The sequence below is a fragment of the Mustelus asterias genome, unplaced genomic scaffold, assembly GCF_964213995.1.
Source record: "Mustelus asterias unplaced genomic scaffold, sMusAst1.hap1.1 HAP1_SCAFFOLD_2309, whole genome shotgun sequence".
NCBI lineage: Eukaryota > Metazoa > Chordata > Chondrichthyes > Carcharhiniformes > Triakidae > Mustelus > Mustelus asterias.
Genome location: NW_027592254.1, coordinates 25,001 through 51,227, shown reverse-complemented (window position 1 = coordinate 51,227; position 26,227 = coordinate 25,001). Strand labels below are relative to the sequence as shown.

Here is a 26,227-nt window from a genome sequence, read left to right as displayed (position 1 = left end):
TAGAAAGGATATTATTAAACTAGAAAGAGTGCAGAAAAGATTTACTAGGATGCTACCGGGACTTGATGGTTTGGGTGATAAGGAGAGGCTGGATAGACTGGGACTTTTTTCTCTGGAGCGTAGGAGGCTGAGGGGTGATCTTATAGAGGCCTATAAAATAATGAGGGGCATAGATCAGCTAGATAGTCAATATCTTTCCCCAAAGGTAGGGGAGTCTAAAACTAGAGGGCATAGGTTTAAGGTGAGAGGGGAGAGATACAAAAGTGTCCAGAGGGGCAATGTTTTCACACAGAGGGTGGTGAGTGTCTGGAACGAGCTGCCAGAGGCAGTAGTAGAGGCGGGTACAATTTTGTCTTTTAAAAAGCGTTTAGACAGTTACATGGGCACGATGGGTATAGAGGGATATGGGCCAAATGTGGGCAATTGGGACTAGCTTAGTGGTTAAAATGAAAAGGGGGCAGAATGGACAAGTTGGGCCGAAGGGCCTGTTTCCTCTCTGACTCTAAGAGAGGTCATAATGTGGAGATGCGGCGTTGGACTGGGGTAAACACAGTAAGAGTTTTAACAACACCAGGGTGAAGTCCAACAGGTTTATTTGGTAGCAAATGCCATTTGCAAACGCTCATAATGGCATTTGCTACCAAATAGAGTTGTTGGACTTTAACCTGGTGTTGTTAAAACTCCAAGAGAGGTCCCAGCACAGTTCCCTGCGGAACACCACTAGATACGGATCTCCACTCAGAAAAACACCCACGGCTACCCTCTGTGTTCGATGGCCAAGCCACTTCTGGATCCATCCAGCTAGTTCACCTGTGAACCTCCTCAGAAGCCAGAGGAACCATAGAAACCCTACAGTGCAGAAGGAGGCCATTCGGCCCATCGAGTCTGCACCGACCACAATCCCACCCTATCCCCATATATTTACCCACTAATCCCTCTAACCTACACATCTCAGGACACTAAGGGGCAATTTTTAACCTGGCCAATCAACCTAACCAGCACGTCTTTGGACTGTGGGAGGAAACCGGAGCACCCGGAGGAAACCCACACAGACACGGGGAGAATGTGCAAACTCCACACAGACAGTGACCCGAGCCGGGAATCGAACCCGGGACTCTGGAGCTGTGAGGCAGCAGTGCGAACCACTGTGGCACCGTACCGCTAGTAGGAGCAACGGCAGGAGACAATGCTAGACCGGAAGATAGAACGAAAGCTTACCCAATTTGCTTCTTCACTCGAGTGCAGAAAAACAGTTCCGTGGAAAGAAAGATGTGTCGCAGTTTACGGCAATTTTCAGATACTTCCACAGCGAATCCATCTTTCACCAAGTGTTGGACCTGAGGCAGATCAAATCCCGGGTGTCACAGTGCGTTAGATACACTGTCCCTTCCCCCTCTGGGACCGGGTGTCACAGTGTGTTAGATACACTGTCCTTTCCCCCTCTGGGACCGGGTGTCACAGTGCGTTAGATACACTGTCCCTTCCCCCTCTGGGACCGGGTGTGACAGTGCGTTAGATACACTGTCCTTTCCCCCTCTGGGACCGGGTGTCACAGTGCGTTAGACACACTGTCCTTTCCCCCTCTGGGACCGGGTGTCACAGTGCGTTAGATACACTGTCCTTTCCCCCTCTGGGACCGGGTGTCACAGTGCGTTAGATACACTGTCCCTTCCCCCTCTGGGACCGGGTGTGACAGTGCGTTAGATACACTGTCCTTTCCCCCTCTGGGACCGGGTGTCACAGTGCGTTAGATACACTGTCCTTTCCCCCTCTGGGACCGGGTGTCACAGTGCGTTAGATACACTGTCCCTTCCCCCTCTGGGACCGGGTGTCACAGTGCGTTAGATACACTGTCCTTTCCCCCTCTGGGACCGGGTGTCACAGTGCGTTAGATACACTGTCCTTTCCCCCTCTGGGACGGGGTGTCACAGTGCGTTAGATACACTGTCCCTTCCCCCTCTGGGACCGGGTGTCACAGTGTGTTAGATACACTGTCCTTTCCCCCTCTGGGACCGGGTGTCACAGTGCGTTAGATACACTGTCCTTTCCCCCTCTGGGACCGGGTGTCACAGTGCGTTAGATACACTGTCCTTTCCCCCTCTGGGACCGGGTGTCACAGTGCGTTAGATACACTGTCCTTTCCCCCTCTGGGACCGGGTGTCACAGTGCGTTAGATACACTGTCCTTTCCCCCTCTGGGACCGGGTGTCACAGTGCGTTAGATACACTGTCCTTTCCCCCTCTGGGACTGGGTGTCACAGTGCGTTAGATACACTGTCCTTTCCCCCTCTGGGACCGGGTGTCACAGTGCGTTAGATACACTGTCCTTTCCCCCTCTGGGACCGGGTGTCACAGTGCGTGAGATACACTGTCCTTTCCCCCTCTGGGACCGGGTGTCACAGTGCGTTAGATACACTGTCCTTTCCCCCTCTGGGACCGGGTGTCACAGTGCGTTAGATACACTGTCCTTTCCCCCCTCTGGGACCGGGTGTCACAGTGCGTTAGATACACTGTCCTTTCCCCCTCTGGGACCGGGTGTCACAGTGCGTTAAATACACTGTCCTTTCCCCCTCGGGGACCGGGTGTCACAGTGCGTTAGATACACTGTCCTTTCCCCCTCTGGGACCGGGTGTTACAGTGCGTTAGATACACTGCCTTTCCCCCTCTGGGACCGGGTGTCACAGTGCGTTAGATACACTGTCCTTTCCCCCTCTGGGACAGGGTGTCACAGTGCGTTAGATACACTGTCCTTTCCCCCTCTGGGACCGGGAGTCACAGTGCGTTAGATACACTGTCCTTTCCCCCTCTGGGACCGGGTGTCACATTGCGTTAGATACACTGTCCTTTCCCCCTCTGGGACCGGGTGTCACAGTGCGTTAGATACACTGTCCTTTCCCCCCTCTGGGACCGGGTGTCACAGTGCGTTAGATACACTGTCCTTTCCCCCTCTGGGACCGGGTGTCACAGTGCATTAGATACACTGTCCTTTCCCCCTCTGGGACCGGGTGTCACAGTGCGTTAGATACACTGTCCTTTCCCCCTCTGGGACCGGGTGTCACAGTGCGTTAAATACACTGTCCTTTCCCCCTCTGGGACCGGGTGTCACAGTGCGTTAGATACACTGTTCTTTCCCCCTCTGGAACCGGGTATCACAGTGTGTTAGACACACTGTCCTTTCCCCCTCTGGGACCGGGTGTCACAGTGCGTTAAATACACTGTCCTTTCCCCCTCTGGGACCGGGTATCACAGTGCGTTAGATACACTGTCCTTTCCCCCTCTGGGACCGGGTGTCACAGTGTGTTAGATACACTGTCCTTTCCCCCTCTGGGACCGGGTATCACAGTGCGTTAGATACACTGCCCTTTCCCCCTCTGGGACCGGGTGTCACATTGCGTTAGATACACTGTCCTTTCCCCCTCTGGAACCGGGTGTCACAGTGCGTTAGATACACTGTCCTTTCCCCCTCTGGGACCGGGTGTCACAATGCGTTAGATACACTGTCCTTTCCCCCTCTGGGACCGGGTGTCACTGTGCGTTAGATACACTGTCCTTTCCCCCTCTGGGACCGGGTGTCACAGTGCGTTAGATACACTGTCCTTTCCCCCTCTGGGACCGGGTGTCACAGTGCGTTAGATACACTGTCCTTTCCCCCTCTGGGACCGGGTGTCACAGTGCTTTCGATACACTGTCCTTTCCCCCTCTGGGACCGGGTGTCACAGTGCGTTAGATACACTGTCCTTTCCCCCTCTGGGACCGGGTGTCACAGTGCGTTAGATACACTGTCCTTTCCCCCCTCTGGGACCGGGTGTCACAGTGCGTTAGATACACTGTCCTTTCCCCCTCTGGGACCGGGTGTCACAATGCGTTAGATACACTGTCCTTTCCCCCTCTGGGACCGGGTGTCACAGTGCGTTAGATACACTGTCCTTTCCCCCTCTGGGACCGGGTGTCACAGTGCGTTAGATACACTGTCCTTTCCCCCTCTGGGACCGGGTGTCACAGTGCGTTAGATACACTGTCCTTTCCCCCTCTGGGACCGGGTGTCACAGTGCGTTAGATACACTGTCCTTTCCCCCTCTGGGACCGGGAGTCACAGTGCGTTAGATACACTGTCCTTTCCCCCTCTGGGACCGGGTGTCACATTGCGTTAGATACACTGTCCTTTCCCCCTCTGGGACCGGGTGTCACAGTGCGTTAGATACACTGTCCTTTCCCCCCTCTGGGACCGGGTGTCACAGTGCGTTAGATACACTGTCCTTTCCCCCTCTGGGACCGGGTGTCACAGTGCATTAGATACACTGTCCTTTCCCCCTCTGGGACCGGGTGTCACAGTGCGTTAGATACACTGTCCTTTCCCCCTCTGGGACCGGGTGTCACAGTGCGTTAAATACACTGTCCTTTCCCCCTCTGGGACCGGGTGTCACAGTGCGTTAGATACACTGTTCTTTCCCCCTCTGGAACCGGGTATCACAGTGTGTTAGACACACTGTCCTTTCCCCCTCTGGGACCGGGTGTCACAGTGCGTTAAATACACTGTCCTTTCCCCCTCTGGGACCGGGTATCACAGTGCGTTAGATACACTGTCCTTTCCCCCTCTGGGACCGGGTGTCACAGTGTGTTAGATACACTGTCCTTTCCCCCTCTGGGACCGGGTATCACAGTGCGTTAGATACACTGTCCTTTCCCCCTCTGGGACCGGGTGTCACATTGCGTTAGATACACTGTCCTTTCCCCCTCTGGAACCGGGTGTCACAGTGCGTTAGATACACTGTCCTTTCCCCCTCTGGGACCGGGTGTCACAATGCGTTAGATACACTGTCCTTTCCCCCTCTGGGACCGGGTGTCACAGTGCGTTAGATACACTGTCCTTTCCCCCTCTGGGACCGGGTGTCACAGTGCGTTAGATACACTGTCCTTTCCCCCTCTGGGAACGGGTGTCACAGTGCGTTAGATACACTGTCCTTTCCCCCTCTGGGACCGGGTGTCACAGTGCGTTAGATACACTGTCCTTTCCCCCTCTGGGACCGGGTGTCACAGTGCGTTAGATACACTGTCCTTTCCCCCTCTGGGACCGGGTGTCACAGTGCGTTAGATACACTGTCCTTTCCCCCTCTGGGACCGGGTGTCACAGTGCGTTAGATACACTGTCCTTTCCCCCTCTGGGACCGGGAGTCACAGTGCGTTAGATACACTGTCCTTTCCCCCTCTGGGACCGGGTGTCACATTGCGTTAGATACACTGTCCTTTCCCCCTCTGGGACCGGGTGTCACAGTGCGTTAGATACACTGTCCTTTCCCCCCTCTGGGACCGGGTGTCACAGTGCGTTAGATACACTGTCCTTTCCCCCTCTGGGACCGGGTGTCACAGTGCATTAGATACACTGTCCTTTCCCCCTCTGGGACCGGGTGTCACAGTGCGTTAGATACACTGTCCTTTCCCCCTCTGGGACCGGGTGTCACAGTGCGTTAAATACACTGTCCTTTCCCCCTCTGGGACCGGGTGTCACAGTGCGTTAGATACACTGTTCTTTCCCCCTCTGGAACCGGGTATCACAGTGTGTTAGACACACTGTCCTTTCCCCCTCTGGGACCGGGTGTCACAGTGCGTTAAATACACTGTCCTTTCCCCCTCTGGGACCGGGTATCACAGTGCGTTAGATACACTGTCCTTTCCCCCTCTGGGACCGGGTGTCACAGTGTGTTAGATACACTGTCCTTTCCCCCTCTGGGACCGGGTATCACAGTGCGTTAGATACACTGTCCTTTCCCCCTCTGGGACCGGGTGTCACATTGCGTTAGATACACTGTCCTTTCCCCCTCTGGAACCGGGTGTCACAGTGCGTTAGATACACTGTCCTTTCCCCCTCTGGGACCGGGTGTCACAATGCGTTAGATACACTGTCCTTTCCCCCTCTGGGACCGGGTGTCACAGTGCGTTAGATACACTGTCCTTTCCCCCTCTGGGACCGGGTGTCACAGTGCGTTAGATACACTGTCCTTTCCCCCTCTGGGAACGGGTGTCACAGTGCGTTAGATACACTGTCCTTTCCCCCTCTGGGACCGGGTGTCACAGTGCGTTAGATACACTGTCCTTTCCCCCTCTGGGACCGGGTGTCACAGTGCATTAGATACCTTTGTGCTGTTGTCATTTTGATTTGAACACTTGGAATGAATGTTCTGATTGGTTGCAGACAGGAAACTGTTTGAATCATTCAGCGCGCCGCCCAGGCGACAGAAATCGCAGTGTTCCCTCGGGGTGTGAGTCATCACTTCCTGCAACAAACAAACATGGAGTCTTACTGAAATCCTTCCCGTTCACTCCCACTGGACACAATCCCAATCCCCTTCCCGTTCACTCCCACTGGACACAATCCCAATCCCCTTCCCGTTCACTCCCACTGTACACAATCCCAATCCCCTTCCCGTTCACTCCCACTGTACACAATCCCAATCCCCTTCCCGTTCACTCCCACTGTACACAATCCCAATCCCCCTCCCGGTCACTCCCACTGTACACAATCCCAATCCCCTTCCCGTTCACTCCCACTGTACACAATCCCAATCCCCTTCCCGTTCACTCCCACTGTACACAATCCCAATCCCCTTCCCGTTCACTCCCACTGTACACAATCCCAATCCCAAACCACTTCCCGTTCACTCCCACTGTACACAATCCCAATCCCCCTCCCGTTCACTCCCACTGTACACAATCCCAATCCCCTTCCCGTTCACTCCCACTGTACACAATCCCAAACCCCTTCCCGTTCACTCCCACTGTACACAATCCCAATCCCCTTCCCGTTCACTCCCACTGTACACAATCCCAATCCCCTTCCCGTTCACTCCCACTGTACACAATCCCAATCCCCTTCCCGTTCACTCCCACTGTACACAATCCCAATGAACCCCAACCTCTTCCCGTTCACTCCCACTGTACACAATCCCAATCCCCTTCCCGTTCACTCCCACTGTACACAATCCCAATCCCCTTCCCGTTCCCTCCCACTGTACACAATCCCAATCCCCTTCCCGTTCACTCCCACTGTACACAATCCCAAACCCCTTCCCGTTCACTCCCACTGTACACAATCCCAATCCCCTTCCCGTTCACTCCCACTGTACACAATCCCAATCCCCTTCCCGTTCACTCCCACTGTACACAATCCCAATCCCCCTCCCGGTCACTCCCACTGTACACAATCCCAATCCCCTTCCCGTTCACTCCCACTGTACACAATCCCAATCCCCTTCCCGTTCACTCCCACTGTACACAATCCCAATCCCCTTCCCGTTCACTCCCACTGTACACAATCCCAATCCCAAACCACTTCCCGTTCACTCCCACTGTACACAATCCCAATCCCCCTCCCGTTCACTCCCACTGTACACAATCCCAATCCCCTTCCCGTTCACTCCCACTGTACACAATCCCAAACCCCTTCCCGTTCACTCCCACTGTACACAATCCCAATCCCCTTCCCGTTCACTCCCACTGTACACAATCCCAATCCCCTTCCCGTTCACTCCCACTGTACACAATCCCAATCCCCTTCCCGTTCACTCCCACTGTACACAATCCCAATGAACCCCAACCTCTTCCCGTTCACTCCCACTGTACACAATCCCAATCCCCTTCCCGTTCACTCCCACTGTACACAATCCCAATCCCCTTCCCGTTCCCTCCCACTGTACACAATCCCAATCCCCTTCCCGTTCACTCCCACTGTACACAATCCCAAACCCCTTCCCGTTCACTCCCACTGTACACAATCCCAATCCCCTTCCCGTTCACTCCCACTGTACACAATCCCAAACCCCTTCCCGTTCACTCCCACTGTACACAATCCCAATCCCCTTCCCGTTCACTCCCACTGTACACAATCCCAATCCCCTTCCCGTTCACTCCCACTGTACACAATCCCAATCCCCTTCCCGTTCACTCCCACTGTACACAATCCCAAACCCCTTCCCCTTCACTCCCACTGCACACAATCCCAATCCCCTTCCCATTCCCTCCCACTGTACACAATCCCAAACCCCTTCCCGTTCCCTCCCACTGTACACAATCCCAATCCCCTTCCTGTTCACTCCCACTGTACACAATCCCAATCCCGTTCCCGTTCACTCCCACTGTACACAATCCCAATCCCCTTCCCGTTCACTCCCACTGTACACAATCCCAATCCCCTTCCCGTTCACTTCCACTGTACACAATCCCAATCACCTTCCCGTTCACTCCCACTGTACACAATCCCAATCCTCTTCCCGTTCACTCCCACCGTACACAATCCCAAACCCCTTCCCGTTCACTCCCACTGTACACAATCCCAAACCCCTTCCCATTCACTCCACCGTACACAATCCCAATCCCCTTCCCGTTCACTCCCACTGTACACAATCCCAATCCCCTTCCCGTTCACTCCCACTGTACACAATCCCAAACCCCTTCCCCTTCACTCCCACTGTACACAATCCCAATCCCCTTCCCGTTCACTCCCACTGTACACAATCCCAATCCCCTTCCCGTTCACTCCCACTGTACACAATCCCAATCCCTTCCTATTCACTCCCACTGTACACAATCCCAATCCCTTTCCCGTTCACTCCCACTGTACACAATCCCAATGCCCTTCCCGTTCACTCCCACTGTACACAATCCCAATCCCATCCCATTCACTCCCACTGTACACAATCCCAATCCCCTTCCCGTTCACTCCCACTGTACACAATCCCAATCCCTTCCCATTCACTCCCACTGTACACAATCCCAATCCCTTCCCTTTCACTCCCACTGTACACAATCCCAATCCCTTTCCCGTTCACTCCCACTGTACACAATCCCAATCCCTTCCCGTTCACTCCCACTGTACACAATCCCAATCCCCTTCCCGTTCACTCCCACTGTACACAATCCCAATCCCCTTCCCGTTCACTTCCACTGTACACAATCCCAAACCCCTTCCCGTTCACTCCCACTGTACACAATCCCAATCCCTTCCCATTCACTCCCACTGTACACAATCCCAATCCCTTCCCATTCACTCCCACTGTACACAATCCCAATCCCTTTCCCTTTCACTCCCACTGTACACAATCCCAATCCCCTTCCCGTTCACTCCCACTGTACACAATCCCAATCCCTTCCCATTCACTCCCACTGTACACAATCCCAATCCCCTTCCCGTTCACTCCCACTGTACACAATCCCAATCCCCTTCCCGTTCACTCCCACTGTACACAATCCCAATCCCCTTCCCGTTCACTCCCACTGTACACAATCCCAATCCCCTTCCCGTTCACTCCCACTGTACACAATCCCAATCCCCTTCCCGTTCACTCCCACTGTACACAATTCCAATCCCCTTCCCATTCACTCCCACTGTACACAATCCCAATCCCCTTCCCGTTCACTCCCACTGTACACAATCCCAATCCCTTCCCATTCACTCCCACTGTACACAATCCCAATCCCTTCCCTTTCACTCCCACTGTACACAATCCCAATCCCTTTCCCATTCACTCCCACTGTACACAATCCCAATCCCGTCCCATTCACTCCCACTGTACACAATCCCAATCCCCTTCCCGTTCACTCCCACTGTACACAATCCCAATCCCCTTCCCGTTCACTTCCACTGTACACAATCCCAAACCCCTTCCCGTTCACTCCCACTGTACACAATCCCAATCCCTTCCCATTCACTCCCACTGTACACAATCCCAATCCCTTCCCATTCACTCCCACTGTACACAATCCCAATCCCTTTCCCGTTCACTCCCACTGTACACAATCCCAATCCCTTCCCATTCACTCCCACTGTACACAATCCCAATCCCCTTCCCGTTCACTCCCACTGTACACAATCCCAATCCCCTTCCCGTTCACTCCCACTGTACACAATCCCAATCCCCTTCCCGTTCACTCCCACTGTACACAATCCCAATCCCCTTCCCGTTCACTCCCACTGTACACAATCCCAATCCCCTTCCCGTTCACTCCCACTGTACACAATCCCAATCCCCTTCCCGTTCACTCCCACTGTACACAATCCCAATCCCCTTCCCATTCACTCCCACTGTACACAATCCCAATCCCCTTCCCGTTCACTCCCACTGTACACAATCCCAATCCCTTCCCATTCACTCCCACTGTACACAATCCCAATCCCTTCCCATTCACTCCCACTGTACACAATCCCAATCCCCTTCCCGTTCACTCCCACTGTACACAGTCCCAATCCCCTTCCCGTTCACTTCCACTGTACACAATCCCAATCCCCTTCCCGTTCACTTCCACTGTACACAATCCCAAACCCCTTCCCGTTCACTCCCACTGTACACAATCCCAATCCCCTTCCCGCTCACTCCCACTGTACACAATCCCAATCCCCTTCCCGTTCACTCCCACTGGACACAATCCCAATCCCTTTCCCGTTCACTCCCACTGTACACAATCCCAATCCCCTTCCCGTTCACTTCCACTGTACACAATCCCAATCCCCTTCCCGTTCACTTCCACTGTACACAATCCCAAACCCCTTCCCGTTCACTCCCACTGTACACAATCCCAATCCCCTTCCCGTTCACTCCCACTGTACACAATCCCAATCCCCTTCCCGTTCACTCCCACTGTACACAATCCCAATCCCCTTCCCGTTCACTCCCACTGTACACAATCCCAATCCCCTTCCCGTTCACTCCCACTGTACACAATCCCAATCCCAAACCCCTTCCCGTTCACTCCCACTGTACACAATCCCAAACCCCTTCCCGTTCCCTCCCACTGTACACAATCCCAATCCCCTTCCTGTTCACTCCCACTGTACACAATCCCAATCCCGTTCCCGTTCACTCCCACTGAACACAATCCCAAAACCCTTCCCGTTCACTCCCACTGTACACAATCCCAATCCCCTTCCCGTTCACTCCCACTGTACACAATCCCAATCCCCTTCCCGTTCACTCCCACTGTACACAATCCCAATCCCCTTCCCGTTCACTCCCACTGTACACAATCCCGATCCCCTTCCCATTCACTCCCACTGTACACAATCCCAATCCCCTTCCCGTTCACTCCCACTGTACACAATCCCAATCCCCTTCCCGTTCACTCCCACTGTACACAATCCCAATCCCCTTCCCGTTCACTCCCACTGTACACAATCCCAATCCCCTTCCCGTTCACTCCCACTGTACACAATCCCAATCCCCTTCCCTTCACTCCCACTGTACACAATCCCAATCCCCTTCCCGTTCACTCCCACTGTACACAATCCCAATCCCAAACCCCTTCCCGTTCACTCCCACTGTACACAATCCCAAACCCCTTCCCGTTCCCTCCCACTGTACACAATCCCAATCCCCTTCCTGTTCACTCCCACTGTACACAATCCCAAACCCCTTCCCGTTCACTCCCACTGTACACAATCCCAATCCCAAACCCCTTCCCGTTCACTCCCACTGTACACAATCCCAATCCCGTTCCCGTTCACTCCCACTGAACACAATCCCAAACCCCTTCCCGTTCACTCCCACTGTACACAATCCCAATCCCTTTCCCGTTCACTCCCACTGTACACAATCCCAATCCCTTCCCATTCACTCCCACTGTACACAATCCCAATCCCCTTCCCGTTCACTCCCACTGTACACAATCCCAATCCCCTTCCCGTTCACTCCCACTGTACACAATCCCAATCCCCTTCCCGTTCACTCCCACTGTACACAATCCCAATCCCCTTCCCATTCACTCCCACTGTACACAATCCCAATCCCCTTCCCGTTCACTCCCACTGTACACAATCCCAATCCCTTCCCATTCACTCCCACTGTACACAATCCCAATCCCTTCCCATTCACTCCCACTGTACACAATCCCAATCCCCTTCCCGTTCACTCCCACTGTACACAGTCCCAATCCCCTTCCCGTTCACTTCCACTGTACACAATCCCAATCCCCTTCCCGTTCACTTCCACTGTACACAATCCCAAACCCCTTCCCGTTCACTCCCACTGTACACAATCCCAATCCCCTTCCCGCTCACTCCCACTGTACACAATCCCAATCCCCTTCCCGTTCACTCCCACTGTACACAATCCCAATCCCCTTCCCGTTCACTCCCACTGTACACAATCCCAATCCCCTTCCCGTTCACTCCCACTGTACACAATCCTAATCCCCTTCCCGTTCACTCCCACTGTACACAATCCCAATCCCCTTCCCGTTCACTCCCACTGTACACAATCCCAATCCCCTTCCCGTTCACTTCCACTGTACACAATCCCAATCCCCTTCCCGTTCACTCCCACTGTACACAATCCCAATCACCTTCCCGTTCACTCCCACTGTACACAATCCCAATCCTCTTCCCGTTCACTCCCACCGTACACAATCCCAAACCCCTTCCCGTTCACTCCCACTGTACACAATCCCAAACCCCTTCCCATTCACTCCACCGTACACAATCCCAATCCCCTTCCCGTTCACTCCCACTGTACACAATCCCAATCCCCTTCCCGTTCACTCCCACTGTACACAATCCCAAACCCCTTCCCCTTCACTCCCACTGTACACAATCCCAATCCCCTTCCCGTTCACTCCCACTGTACACAATCCCAATCCCCTTCCCGTTCACTCCCACTGTACACAATCCCAATCCCTTCCTATTCACTCCCACTGTACACAATCCCAATCCCTTTCCCGTTCACTCCCACTGTACACAATCCCAATGCCCTTCCCGTTCACTCCCACTGTACACAATCCCAATCCCATCCCATTCACTCCCACTGTACACAATCCCAATCCCCTTCCCGTTCACTCCCACTGTACACAATCCCAATCCCTTCCCATTCACTCCCACTGTACACAATCCCAATCCCTTCCCTTTCACTCCCACTGTACACAATCCCAATCCCTTTCCCGTTCACTCCCACTGTACACAATCCCAATCCCTTCCCGTTCACTCCCACTGTACACAATCCCAATCCCCTTCCCGTTCACTCCCACTGTACACAATCCCAATCCCCTTCCCGTTCACTTCCACTGTACACAATCCCAAACCCCTTCCCGTTCACTCCCACTGTACACAATCCCAATCCCTTCCCATTCACTCCCACTGTACACAATCCCAATCCCTTCCCATTCACTCCCACTGTACACAATCCCAATCCCTTTCCCTTTCACTCCCACTGTACACAATCCCAATCCCCTTCCCGTTCACTCCCACTGTACACAATCCCAATCCCTTCCCATTCACTCCCACTGTACACAATCCCAATCCCCTTCCCGTTCACTCCCACTGTACACAATCCCAATCCCCTTCCCGTTCACTCCCACTGTACACAATCCCAATCCCCTTCCCGTTCACTCCCACTGTACACAATCCCAATCCCCTTCCCGTTCACTCCCACTGTACACAATCCCAATCCCCTTCCCGTTCACTCCCACTGTACACAATTCCAATCCCCTTCCCATTCACTCCCACTGTACACAATCCCAATCCCCTTCCCGTTCACTCCCACTGTACACAATCCCAATCCCTTCCCATTCACTCCCACTGTACACAATCCCAATCCCTTCCCTTTCACTCCCACTGTACACAATCCCAATCCCTTTCCCATTCACTCCCACTGTACACAATCCCAATCCCGTCCCATTCACTCCCACTGTACACAATCCCAATCCCCTTCCCGTTCACTCCCACTGTACACAATCCCAATCCCCTTCCCGTTCACTTCCACTGTACACAATCCCAAACCCCTTCCCGTTCACTCCCACTGTACACAATCCCAATCCCTTCCCATTCACTCCCACTGTACACAATCCCAATCCCTTCCCATTCACTCCCACTGTACACAATCCCAATCCCTTTCCCGTTCACTCCCACTGTACACAATCCCAATCCCTTCCCATTCACTCCCACTGTACACAATCCCAATCCCCTTCCCGTTCACTCCCACTGTACACAATCCCAATCCCCTTCCCGTTCACTCCCACTGTACACAATCCCAATCCCCTTCCCGTTCACTCCCACTGTACACAATCCCAATCCCCTTCCCGTTCACTCCCACTGTACACAATCCCAATCCCCTTCCCGTTCACTCCCACTGTACACAATCCCAATCCCCTTCCCGTTCACTCCCACTGTACACAATCCCAATCCCCTTCCCATTCACTCCCACTGTACACAATCCCAATCCCCTTCCCGTTCACTCCCACTGTACACAATCCCAATCCCTTCCCATTCACTCCCACTGTACACAATCCCAATCCCTTCCCATTCACTCCCACTGTACACAATCCCAATCCCCTTCCCGTTCACTCCCACTGTACACAGTCCCAATCCCCTTCCCGTTCACTTCCACTGTACACAATCCCAATCCCCTTCCCGTTCACTTCCACTGTACACAATCCCAAACCCCTTCCCGTTCACTCCCACTGTACACAATCCCAATCCCCTTCCCGCTCACTCCCACTGTACACAATCCCAATCCCCTTCCCGTTCACTCCCACTGGACACAATCCCAATCCCTTTCCCGTTCACTCCCACTGTACACAATCCCAATCCCCTTCCCGTTCACTTCCACTGTACACAATCCCAATCCCCTTCCCGTTCACTTCCACTGTACACAATCCCAAACCCCTTCCCGTTCACTCCCACTGTACACAATCCCAATCCCCTTCCCGTTCACTCCCACTGTACACAATCCCAATCCCCTTCCCGTTCACTCCCACTGTACACAATCCCAATCCCCTTCCCGTTCACTCCCACTGTACACAATCCCAATCCCCTTCCCGTTCACTCCCACTGTACACAATCCCAATCCCAAACCCCTTCCCGTTCACTCCCACTGTACACAATCCCAAACCCCTTCCCGTTCCCTCCCACTGTACACAATCCCAATCCCCTTCCTGTTCACTCCCACTGTACACAATCCCAATCCCGTTCCCGTTCACTCCCACTGAACACAATCCCAAAACCCTTCCCGTTCACTCCCACTGTACACAATCCCAATCCCCTTCCCGTTCACTCCCACTGTACACAATCCCAATCCCCTTCCCGTTCACTCCCACTGTACACAATCCCAATCCCCTTCCCGTTCACTCCCACTGTACACAATCCCGATCCCCTTCCCATTCACTCCCACTGTACACAATCCCAATCCCCTTCCCGTTCACTCCCACTGTACACAATCCCAATCCCCTTCCCGTTCACTCCCACTGTACACAATCCCAATCCCCTTCCCGTTCACTCCCACTGTACACAATCCCAATCCCCTTCCCGTTCACTCCCACTGTACACAATCCCAATCCCCTTCCCTTCACTCCCACTGTACACAATCCCAATCCCCTTCCCGTTCACTCCCACTGTACACAATCCCAATCCCAAACCCCTTCCCGTTCACTCCCACTGTACACAATCCCAAACCCCTTCCCGTTCCCTCCCACTGTACACAATCCCAATCCCCTTCCTGTTCACTCCCACTGTACACAATCCCAAACCCCTTCCCGTTCACTCCCACTGTACACAATCCCAATCCCAAACCCCTTCCCGTTCACTCCCACTGTACACAATCCCAATCCCGTTCCCGTTCACTCCCACTGAACACAATCCCAAACCCCTTCCCGTTCACTCCCACTGTACACAATCCCAATCCCTTTCCCGTTCACTCCCACTGTACACAATCCCAATCCCTTCCCATTCACTCCCACTGTACACAATCCCAATCCCCTTCCCGTTCACTCCCACTGTACACAATCCCAATCCCCTTCCCGTTCACTCCCACTGTACACAATCCCAATCCCCTTCCCGTTCACTCCCACTGTACACAATCCCAATCCCCTTCCCATTCACTCCCACTGTACACAATCCCAATCCCCTTCCCGTTCACTCCCACTGTACACAATCCCAATCCCTTCCCATTCACTCCCACTGTACACAATCCCAATCCCTTCCCATTCACTCCCACTGTACACAATCCCAATCCCCTTCCCGTTCACTCCCACTGTACACAGTCCCAATCCCCTTCCCGTTCACTTCCACTGTACACAATCCCAATCCCCTTCCCGTTCACTTCCACTGTACACAATCCCAAACCCCTTCCCGTTCACTCCCACTGTACACAATCCCAATCCCCTTCCCGCTCACTCCCACTGTACACAATCCCAATCCCCTTCCCGTTCACTCCCACTGTACACAATCCCAATCCCCTTCCCGTTCACTCCCACTGTACACAATCCCAATCCCCTTCCCGTTCACTCCCACTGTACACAATCCTAATCCCCTTCCCGTTCACTCCCACTGTACACAATCCCAATCCCCTTCCCGTTCACTCCCACTGTACACAATCCCAATCCCCTTCCCGTTCACTTCCACTGTACACAATCCCAATCCCCTTCCCGTTCACTCCCACTGTACACAATCCCAATCACCTTCCCGTTCACTCCCACTGTACACAATCCCAATCCTCTTCCCGTTCACTCCCCCCGTACACAATCCCAAACCCCTTCCCGTTCACTCCCACTGTACACAATCCCAAACCCCTTCCCATTCACTCCACCGTACACAATCCCAATCCCCTTCCCGTTCACTCCCACTGTACACAATCCCAATCCCCTTCCCGTTCACTCCCACTGTACACAATCCCAAACCCCTTCCCCTTCACTCCCACTGTACACAATCCCAATCCCCTTCCCGTTCACTCCCACTGTACACAATCCCAATCCCCTTCCCGTTCACTCCCACTGTACACAATCCCAATCCCTTCCTATTCACTCCCACTGTACACAATCCCAATCCCTTTCCCGTTCACTCCCACTGTACACAATCCCAATGCCCTTCCCGTTCACTCCCACTGTACACAATCCCAATCCCATCCCATTCACTCCCACTGTACACAATCCCAATCCCCTTCCCGTTCACTCCCACTGTACACAATCCCAATCCCTTCCCATTCACTCCCACTGTACACAATCCCAATCCCTTCCCTTTCACTCCCACTGTACACAATCCCAATCCCTTTCCCGTTCACTCCCACTGTACACAATCCCAATCCCTTCCCGTTCACTCCCACTGTACACAATCCCAATCCCCTTCCCGTTCACTCCCACTGTACACAATCCCAATCCCCTTCCCGTTCACTTCCACTGTACACAATCCCAAACCCCTTCCCGTTCACTCCCACTGTACACAATCCCAATCCCTTCCCATTCACTCCCACTGTACACAATCCCAATCCCTTCCCATTCACTCCCACTGTACACAATCCCAATCCCTTTCCCTTTCACTCCCACTGTACACAATCCCAATCCCCTTCCCGTTCACTCCCACTGTACACAATCCCAATCCCTTCCCATTCACTCCCACTGTACACAATCCCAATCCCCTTCCCGTTCACTCCCACTGTACACAATCCCAATCCCCTTCCCGTTCACTCCCACTGTACACAATCCCAATCCCCTTCCCGTTCACTCCCACTGTACACAATCCCAATCCCCTTCCCGTTCACTCCCACTGTACACAATCCCAATCCCCTTCCCGTTCACTCCCACTGTACACAATTCCAATCCCCTTCCCATTCACTCCCACTGTACACAATCCCAATCCCCTTCCCGTTCACTCCCACTGTACACAATCCCAATCCCTTCCCATTCACTCCCACTGTACACAATCCCAATCCCTTCCCTTTCACTCCCACTGTACACAATCCCAATCCCTTTCCCATTCACTCCCACTGTACACAATCCCAATCCCGTCCCATTCACTCCCACTGTACACAATCCCAATCCCCTTCCCGTTCACTCCCACTGTACACAATCCCAATCCCCTTCCCGTTCACTTCCACTGTACACAATCCCAAACCCCTTCCCGTTCACTCCCACTGTACACAATCCCAATCCCTTCCCATTCACTCCCACTGTACACAATCCCAATCCCTTCCCATTCACTCCCACTGTACACAATCCCAATCCCTTTCCCGTTCACTCCCACTGTACACAATCCCAATCCCTTCCCATTCACTCCCACTGTACACAATCCCAATCCCCTTCCCGTTCACTCCCACTGTACACAATCCCAATCCCCTTCCCGTTCACTCCCACTGTACACAATCCCAATCCCCTTCCCGTTCACTCCCACTGTACACAATCCCAATCCCCTTCCCGTTCACTCCCACTGTACACAATCCCAATCCCCTTCCCGTTCACTCCCACTGTACACAATCCCAATCCCCTTCCCGTTCACTCCCACTGTACACAATCCCAATCCCCTTCCCATTCACTCCCACTGTACACAATCCCAATCCCCTTCCCGTTCACTCCCACTGTACACAATCCCAATCCCTTCCCATTCACTCCCACTGTACACAATCCCAATCCCTTCCCATTCACTCCCACTGTACACAATCCCAATCCCCTTCCCGTTCACTCCCACTGTACACAGTCCCAATCCCCTTCCCGTTCACTTCCACTGTACACAATCCCAATCCCCTTCCCGTTCACTTCCACTGTACACAATCCCAAACCCCTTCCCGTTCACTCCCACTGTACACAATCCCAATCCCCTTCCCGCTCACTCCCACTGTACACAATCCCAATCCCCTTCCCGTTCACTCCCACTGGACACAATCCCAATCCCTTTCCCGTTCACTCCCACTGTACACAATCCCAATCCCCTTCCCGTTCACTTCCACTGTACACAATCCCAATCCCCTTCCCGTTCACTTCCACTGTACACAATCCCAAACCCCTTCCCGTTCACTCCCACTGTACACAATCCCAATCCCCTTCCCGTTCACTCCCACTGTACACAATCCCAATCCCCTTCCCGTTCACTCCCACTGTACACAATCCCAATCCCCTTCCCGTTCACTCCCACTGTACACAATCCCAATCCCCTTCCCGTTCACTCCCACTGTACACAATCCCAATCCCAAACCCCTTCCCGTTCACTCCCACTGTACACAATCCCAAACCCCTTCCCGTTCCCTCCCACTGTACACAATCCCAATCCCCTTCCTGTTCACTCCCACTGTACACAATCCCAATCCCGTTCCCGTTCACTCCCACTGAACACAATCCCAAAACCCTTCCCGTTCACTCCCACTGTACACAATCCCAATCCCCTTCCCGTTCACTCCCACTGTACACAATCCCAATCCCCTTCCCGTTCACTCCCACTGTACACAATCCCAATCCCCTTCCCGTTCACTCCCACTGTACACAATCCCGATCCCCTTCCCATTCACTCCCACTGTACACAATCCCAATCCCCTTCCCGTTCACTCCCACTGTACACAATCCCAATCCCCTTCCCGTTCACTCCCACTGTACACAATCCCAATCCCCTTCCCGTTCACTCCCACTGTACACAATCCCAATCCCCTTCCCGTTCACTCCCACTGTACACAATCCCAATCCCCTTCCCTTCACTCCCACTGTACACAATCCCAATCCCCTTCCCGTTCACTCCCACTGTACACAATCCCAATCCCAAACCCCTTCCCGTTCACTCCCACTGTACACAATCCCAAACCCCTTCCCGTTCCCTCCCACTGTACACAATCCCAATCCCCTTCCTGTTCACTCCCACTGTACACAATCCCAAACCCCTTCCCGTTCACTCCCACTGTACACAATCCCAATCCCAAACCCCTTCCCGTTCACTCCCACTGTACACAATCCCAATCCCGTTCCCGTTCACTCCCACTGAACACAATCCCAAACCCCTTCCCGTTCACTCCCACTGTACACAATCCCAATCCCTTTCCCGTTCACTCCCACTGTACACAATCCCAATCCCTTCCCATTCACTCCCACTGTACACAATCCCAATCCCCTTCCCGTTCACTCCCACTGTACACAATCCCAATCCCCTTCCCGTTCACTCCCACTGTACACAATCCCAATCCCCTTCCCGTTCACTCCCACTGTACACAATCCCAATCCCCTTCCCATTCACTCCCACTGTACACAATCCCAATCCCCTTCCCGTTCACTCCCACTGTACACAATCCCAATCCCTTCCCATTCACTCCCACTGTACACAATCCCAATCCCTTCCCATTCACTCCCACTGTACACAATCCCAATCCCCTTCCCGTTCACTCCCACTGTACACAGTCCCAATCCCCTTCCCGTTCACTTCCACTGTACACAATCCCAATCCCCTTCCCGTTCACTTCCACTGTACACAATCCCAAACCCCTTCCCGTTCACTCCCACTGTACACAATCCCAATCCCCTTCCCGCTCACTCCCACTGTACACAATCCCAATCCCCTTCCCGTTCACTCCCACTGTACACAATCCCAATCCCCTTCCCGTTCACTCCCACTGTACACAATCCCAATCCCCTTCCCGTTCACTCCCACTGTACACAATCCTAATCCCCTTCCCGTTCACTCCCACTGTACACAATCCCAATCCCCTTCCCGTTCACTCCCACTGTACACAATCCCAATCCCCTTCCCGTTCACTTCCACTGTACACAATCCCAATCCCCTTCCCGTTCACTCCCACTGTACACAATCCCAATCACCTTCCCGTTCACTCCCACTGTACACAATCCCAATCCTCTTCCCGTTCACTCCCACCGTACACAATCCCAAACCCCTTCCCGTTCACTCCCACTGTACACAATCCCAAACCCCTTCCCATTCACTCCACCGTACACAATCCCAATCCCCTTCCCGTTCACTCCCACTGTACACAATCCCAATCCCCTTCCCGTTCACTCCCACTGTACACAATCCCAAACCCCTTCCCCTTCACTCCCACTGTACACAATCCCAATCCCCTTCCCGTTCACTCCCACTGTACACAATCCCAATCCCCTTCCCGTTCACTCCCACTGTACACAATCCCAATCCCTTCCTATTCACTCCCACTGTACACAATCCCAATCCCTTTCCCGTTCACTCCCACTGTACACAATCCCAATGCCCTTCCCGTTCACTCCCACTGTACACAATCCCAATCCCATCCCATTCACTCCCACTGTACACAATCCCAATCCCCTTCCCGTTCACTCCCACTGTACACAATCCCAATCCCTTCCCATTCACTCCCACTGTACACAATCCCAATCCCTTCCCTTTCACTCCCACTGTACACAATCCCAATCCCTTTCCCGTTCACTCCCACTGTACACAATCCCAATCCCTTCCCGTTCACTCCCACTGTACACAATCCCAATCCCCTTCCCGTTCACTCCCACTGTACACAATCCCAATCCCCTTCCCGTTCACTTCCACTGTACACAATCCCAAACCCCTTCCCGTTCACTCCCACTGTACACAATCCCAATCCCTTCCCATTCACTCCCACTGTACACAATCCCAATCCCTTCCCATTCACTCCCACTGTACACAATCCCAATCCCTTTCCCTTTCACTCCCACTGTACACAATCCCAATCCCCTTCCCGTTCACTCCCACTGTACACAATCCCAATCCCTTCCCATTCACTCCCACTGTACACAATCCCAATCCCCTTCCCGTTCACTCCCACTGTACACAATCCCAATCCCCTTCCCGTTCACTCCCACTGTACACAATCCCAATCCCCTTCCCGTTCACTCCCACTGTACACAATCCCAATCCCCTTCCCGTTCACTCCCACTGTACACAATCCCAATCCCCTTCCCGTTCACTCCCACTGTACACAATTCCAATCCCCTTCCCATTCACTCCCACTGTACACAATCCCAATCCCCTTCCCGTTCACTCCCACTGTACACAATCCCAATCCCTTCCCATTCACTCCCACTGTACACAATCCCAATCCCTTCCCTTTCACTCCCACTGTACACAATCCCAATCCCTTTCCCATTCACTCCCACTGTACACAATCCCAATCCCGTCCCATTCACTCCCACTGTACACAATCCCAATCCCCTTCCCGTTCACTCCCACTGTACACAATCCCAATCCCCTTCCCGTTCACTTCCACTGTACACAATCCCAAACCCCTTCCCGTTCACTCCCACTGTACACAATCCCAATCCCTTCCCATTCACTCCCACTGTACACAATCCCAATCCCTTCCCATTCACTCCCACTGTACACAATCCCAATCCCTTTCCCGTTCACTCCCACTGTACACAATCCCAATCCCTTCCCATTCACTCCCACTGTACACAATCCCAATCCCCTTCCCGTTCACTCCCACTGTACACAATCCCAATCCCCTTCCCGTTCACTCCCACTGTACACAATCCCAATCCCCTTCCCGTTCACTCCCACTGTACACAATCCCAATCCCCTTCCCGTTCACTCCCACTGTACACAATCCCAATCCCCTTCCCGTTCACTCCCACTGTACACAATCCCAATCCCCTTCCCGTTCACTCCCACTGTACACAATCCCAATCCCCTTCCCATTCACTCCCACTGTACACAATCCCAATCCCCTTCCCGTTCACTCCCACTGTACACAATCCCAATCCCTTCCCATTCACTCCCACTGTACACAATCCCAATCCCTTCCCATTCACTCCCACTGTACACAATCCCAATCCCCTTCCCGTTCACTCCCACTGTACACAGTCCCAATCCCCTTCCCGTTCACTTCCACTGTACACAATCCCAATCCCCTTCCCGTTCACTTCCACTGTACACAATCCCAAACCCCTTCCCGTTCACTCCCACTGTACACAATCCCAATCCCCTTCCCGCTCACTCCCACTGTACACAATCCCAATCCCCTTCCCGTTCACTCCCACTGGACACAATCCCAATCCCTTTCCCGTTCACTCCCACTGTACACAATCCCAATCCCCTTCCCGTTCACTTCCACTGTACACAATCCCAATCCCCTTCCCGTTCACTTCCACTGTACACAATCCCAAACCCCTTCCCGTTCACTCCCACTGTACACAATCCCAATCCCCTTCCCGTTCACTCCCACTGTACACAATCCCAATCCCCTTCCCGTTCACTCCCACTGTACACAATCCCAATCCCCTTCCCGTTCACTCCCACTGTACACAATCCCAATCCCCTTCCCGTTCACTCCCACTGTACACAATCCCAATCCCAAACCCCTTCCCGTTCACTCCCACTGTACACAATCCCAAACCCCTTCCCGTTCCCTCCCACTGTACACAATCCCAATCCCCTTCCTGTTCACTCCCACTGTACACAATCCCAATCCCGTTCCCGTTCACTCCCACTGAACACAATCCCAAAACCCTTCCCGTTCACTCCCACTGTACACAATCCCAATCCCCTTCCCGTTCACTCCCACTGTACACAATCCCAATCCCCTTCCCGTTCACTCCCACTGTACACAATCCCAATCCCCTTCCCGTTCACTCCCACTGTACACAATCCCGATCCCCTTCCCATTCACTCCCACTGTACACAATCCCAATCCCCTTCCCGTTCACTCCCACTGTACACAATCCCAATCCCCTTCCCGTTCACTCCCACTGTACACAATCCCAATCCCCTTCCCGTTCACTCCCACTGTACACAATCCCAATCCCCTTCCCGTTCACTCCCACTGTACACAATCCCAATCCCCTTCCCTTCACTCCCACTGTACACAATCCCAATCCCCTTCCCGTTCACTCCCACTGTACACAATCCCAATCCCAAACCCCTTCCCGTTCACTCCCACTGTACACAATCCCAAACCCCTTCCCGTTCCCTCCCACTGTACACAATCCCAATCCCCTTCCTGTTCACTCCCACTGTACACAATCCCAAACCCCTTCCCGTTCACTCCCACTGTACACAATCCCAATCCCAAACCCCTTCCCGTTCACTCCCACTGTACACAATCCCAATCCCGTTCCCGTTCACTCCCACTGAACACAATCCCAAACCCCTTCCCGTTCACTCCCACTGTACACAATCCCAATCCCTTTCCCGTTCACTCCCACTGTACACAATCCCAATCCCTTCCCATTCACTCCCACTGTACACAATCCCAATCCCCTTCCCGTTCACTCCCACTGTACACAATCCCAATCCCCTTCCCGTTCACTCCCACTGTACACAATCCCAATCCCCTTCCCGTTCACTCCCACTGTACACAATCCCAATCCCCTTCCCATTCACTCCCACTGTACACAATCCCAATCCCCTTCCCGTTCACTCCCACTGTACACAATCCCAATCCCTTCCCATTCACTCCCACTGTACACAATCCCAATCCCTTCCCATTCACTCCCACTGTACACAATCCCAATCCCCTTCCCGTTCACTCCCACTGTACACAGTCCCAATCCCCTTCCCGTTCACTTCCACTGTACACAATCCCAATCCCCTTCCCGTTCACTTCCACTGTACACAATCCCAAACCCCTTCCCGTTCACTCCCACTGTACACAATCCCAATCCCCTTCCCGCTCACTCCCACTGTACACAATCCCAATCCCCTTCCCGTTCACTCCCACTGTACACAATCCCAATCCCCTTCCCGTTCACTCCCACTGTACACAATCCCAATCCCCTTCCCGTTCACTCCCACTGTACACAATCCTAATCCCCTTCCCGTTCACTCCCACTGTACACAATCCCAATCCCCTTCCCGTTCACTCCCACTGTACACAATCCCAATCCCCTTCCCGTTCACTTCCACTGTACACAATCCCAATCCCCTTCCCGTTCACTTCCACTGTACACAATCCCAAACCCCTTCCCGTTCACTCCCACTGTACACAATCCCAATCCCCTTCCCGTTCACTCCCACTGTACACAATCCCAATCCCCTTCCCGTTCACTCCCACTGTACACAATCCCAATCCCCTTCCCGTTCACTCCCACTGTACACAATCCCAATCCCCTTCCCGTTCACTCCCACTGTACACAATCCCAATCCCAAACCCCTTCCCGTTCACTCCCACTGTACACAATCCCAAACCCCTTCCCGTTCCCTCCCACTGTACACAATCCCAATCCCCTTCCTGTTCACTCCCACTGTACACAATCCCAATCCCGTTCCCGTTCACTCCCACTGAACACAATCCCAAAACCCTTCCCGTTCACTCCCACTGTACACAATCCCAATCCCCTTCCCGTTCACTCCCACTGTACACAATCCCAATCCCCTTCCCGTTCACTCCCACTGTACACAATCCCAAACCCCTTCCCGTTCACTCCCACTGTACACAATCCCAATCCCAAACCCCTTCCCGTTCGCTCCCACTGTACACAATCCCAATAACCTTCCCGTTCACTCCCACTGTACACAATCCCAATCCCCTTCCCGTTCACTCCCACTGTACACAATCCCAATCCCCTTCCCGTTCACTCCCACTGTACACAATCCCAATCCCCTTCCCGTTCACTCCCACTGTACACAATCCCAATCCCGTTCCCGTTCACTCCCACTGAACACAATCCCAAAACCCTTCCCGTTCACTCCCACTGTACACAATCCCAATCCCCTTCCCGTTCACTCCCACTGTACACAATCCCAATCCCCTTCCCGTTCACTCCCACTGTACACAATCCCAATCCCCTTCCCGTTCACTCCCACTGTACACAATCCCAAACCCCTTACCGTTCACTCCTACTGTACACAATCCCAATCCCAAACCCCTTCCCGTTCGCTCCCACTGTACACAATCCCAATAACCTTCCCGTTCACTCCCACTGTACACAATCCCAATCCCCTTCCCGTTCACTCCCACTGTACACAATCCCAATCCCCTTCCCGTTCACTCCCACTGTACACAATCCCAATCCCGTTCCCGTTCACTCCCACTGAACACAATCCCAAAACCCTTCCCGTTCACTCCCACTGTACACAATCCCAATCCCCTTCCCGTTCACTCCCACTGTACACAATCCCAATCCCCTTCCCGTTCACTCCCACTGTACACAATCCCAATCCCCTTCCCGTTCACTCCCACTGTACACAATCCCGATCCCCTTCCCATTCACTCCCACTGTACACAATCCCAATCCCCTTCCCGTTCACTCCCACTGTACACAATCCCAATCCCCTTCCCGTTCACTCCCACTGTACACAATCCCAATCCCCTTCCCGTTCACTCCCACTGTACACAATCCCAATCCCGTTCCCGTTCACTCCCACTGAACACAATCCCAAAACCCTTCCCGTTCACTCCCACTGTACACAATCCCAATCCCCTTCCCGTTCACTCCCACTGTACACAATCCCAATCCCCTTCCCGTTCACTCCCACTGTACACAATCCCAATCCCCTTCCCGTTCACTCCCACTGTACACAATCCCAAACCCCTTACCGTTCACTCCTA

General features: G+C 53.4%; 1 protein-coding gene across 1 annotated transcript in view; it reads right to left on the bottom strand.

The window, feature by feature from the left end:
- Positions 1-26,227, bottom strand: part of LOC144489560 (breakpoint cluster region protein-like) — a gene marked incomplete at its 3' end in the record, with an annotated part of 55,310 nt that overhangs the window by 7,610 nt on the left and 21,473 nt on the right. The window contains exons 8-9 of the mRNA XM_078207424.1: positions 6,131-6,271; positions 1,219-1,337 (exon numbers count right to left, since the gene is read on the bottom strand). Of these exons, the coding sequence (XP_078063550.1) occupies positions 1,219-1,337; positions 6,131-6,271 (260 nt within the window). The remainder of the gene's footprint in view (positions 1-1,218; positions 1,338-6,130; positions 6,272-26,227) is intronic.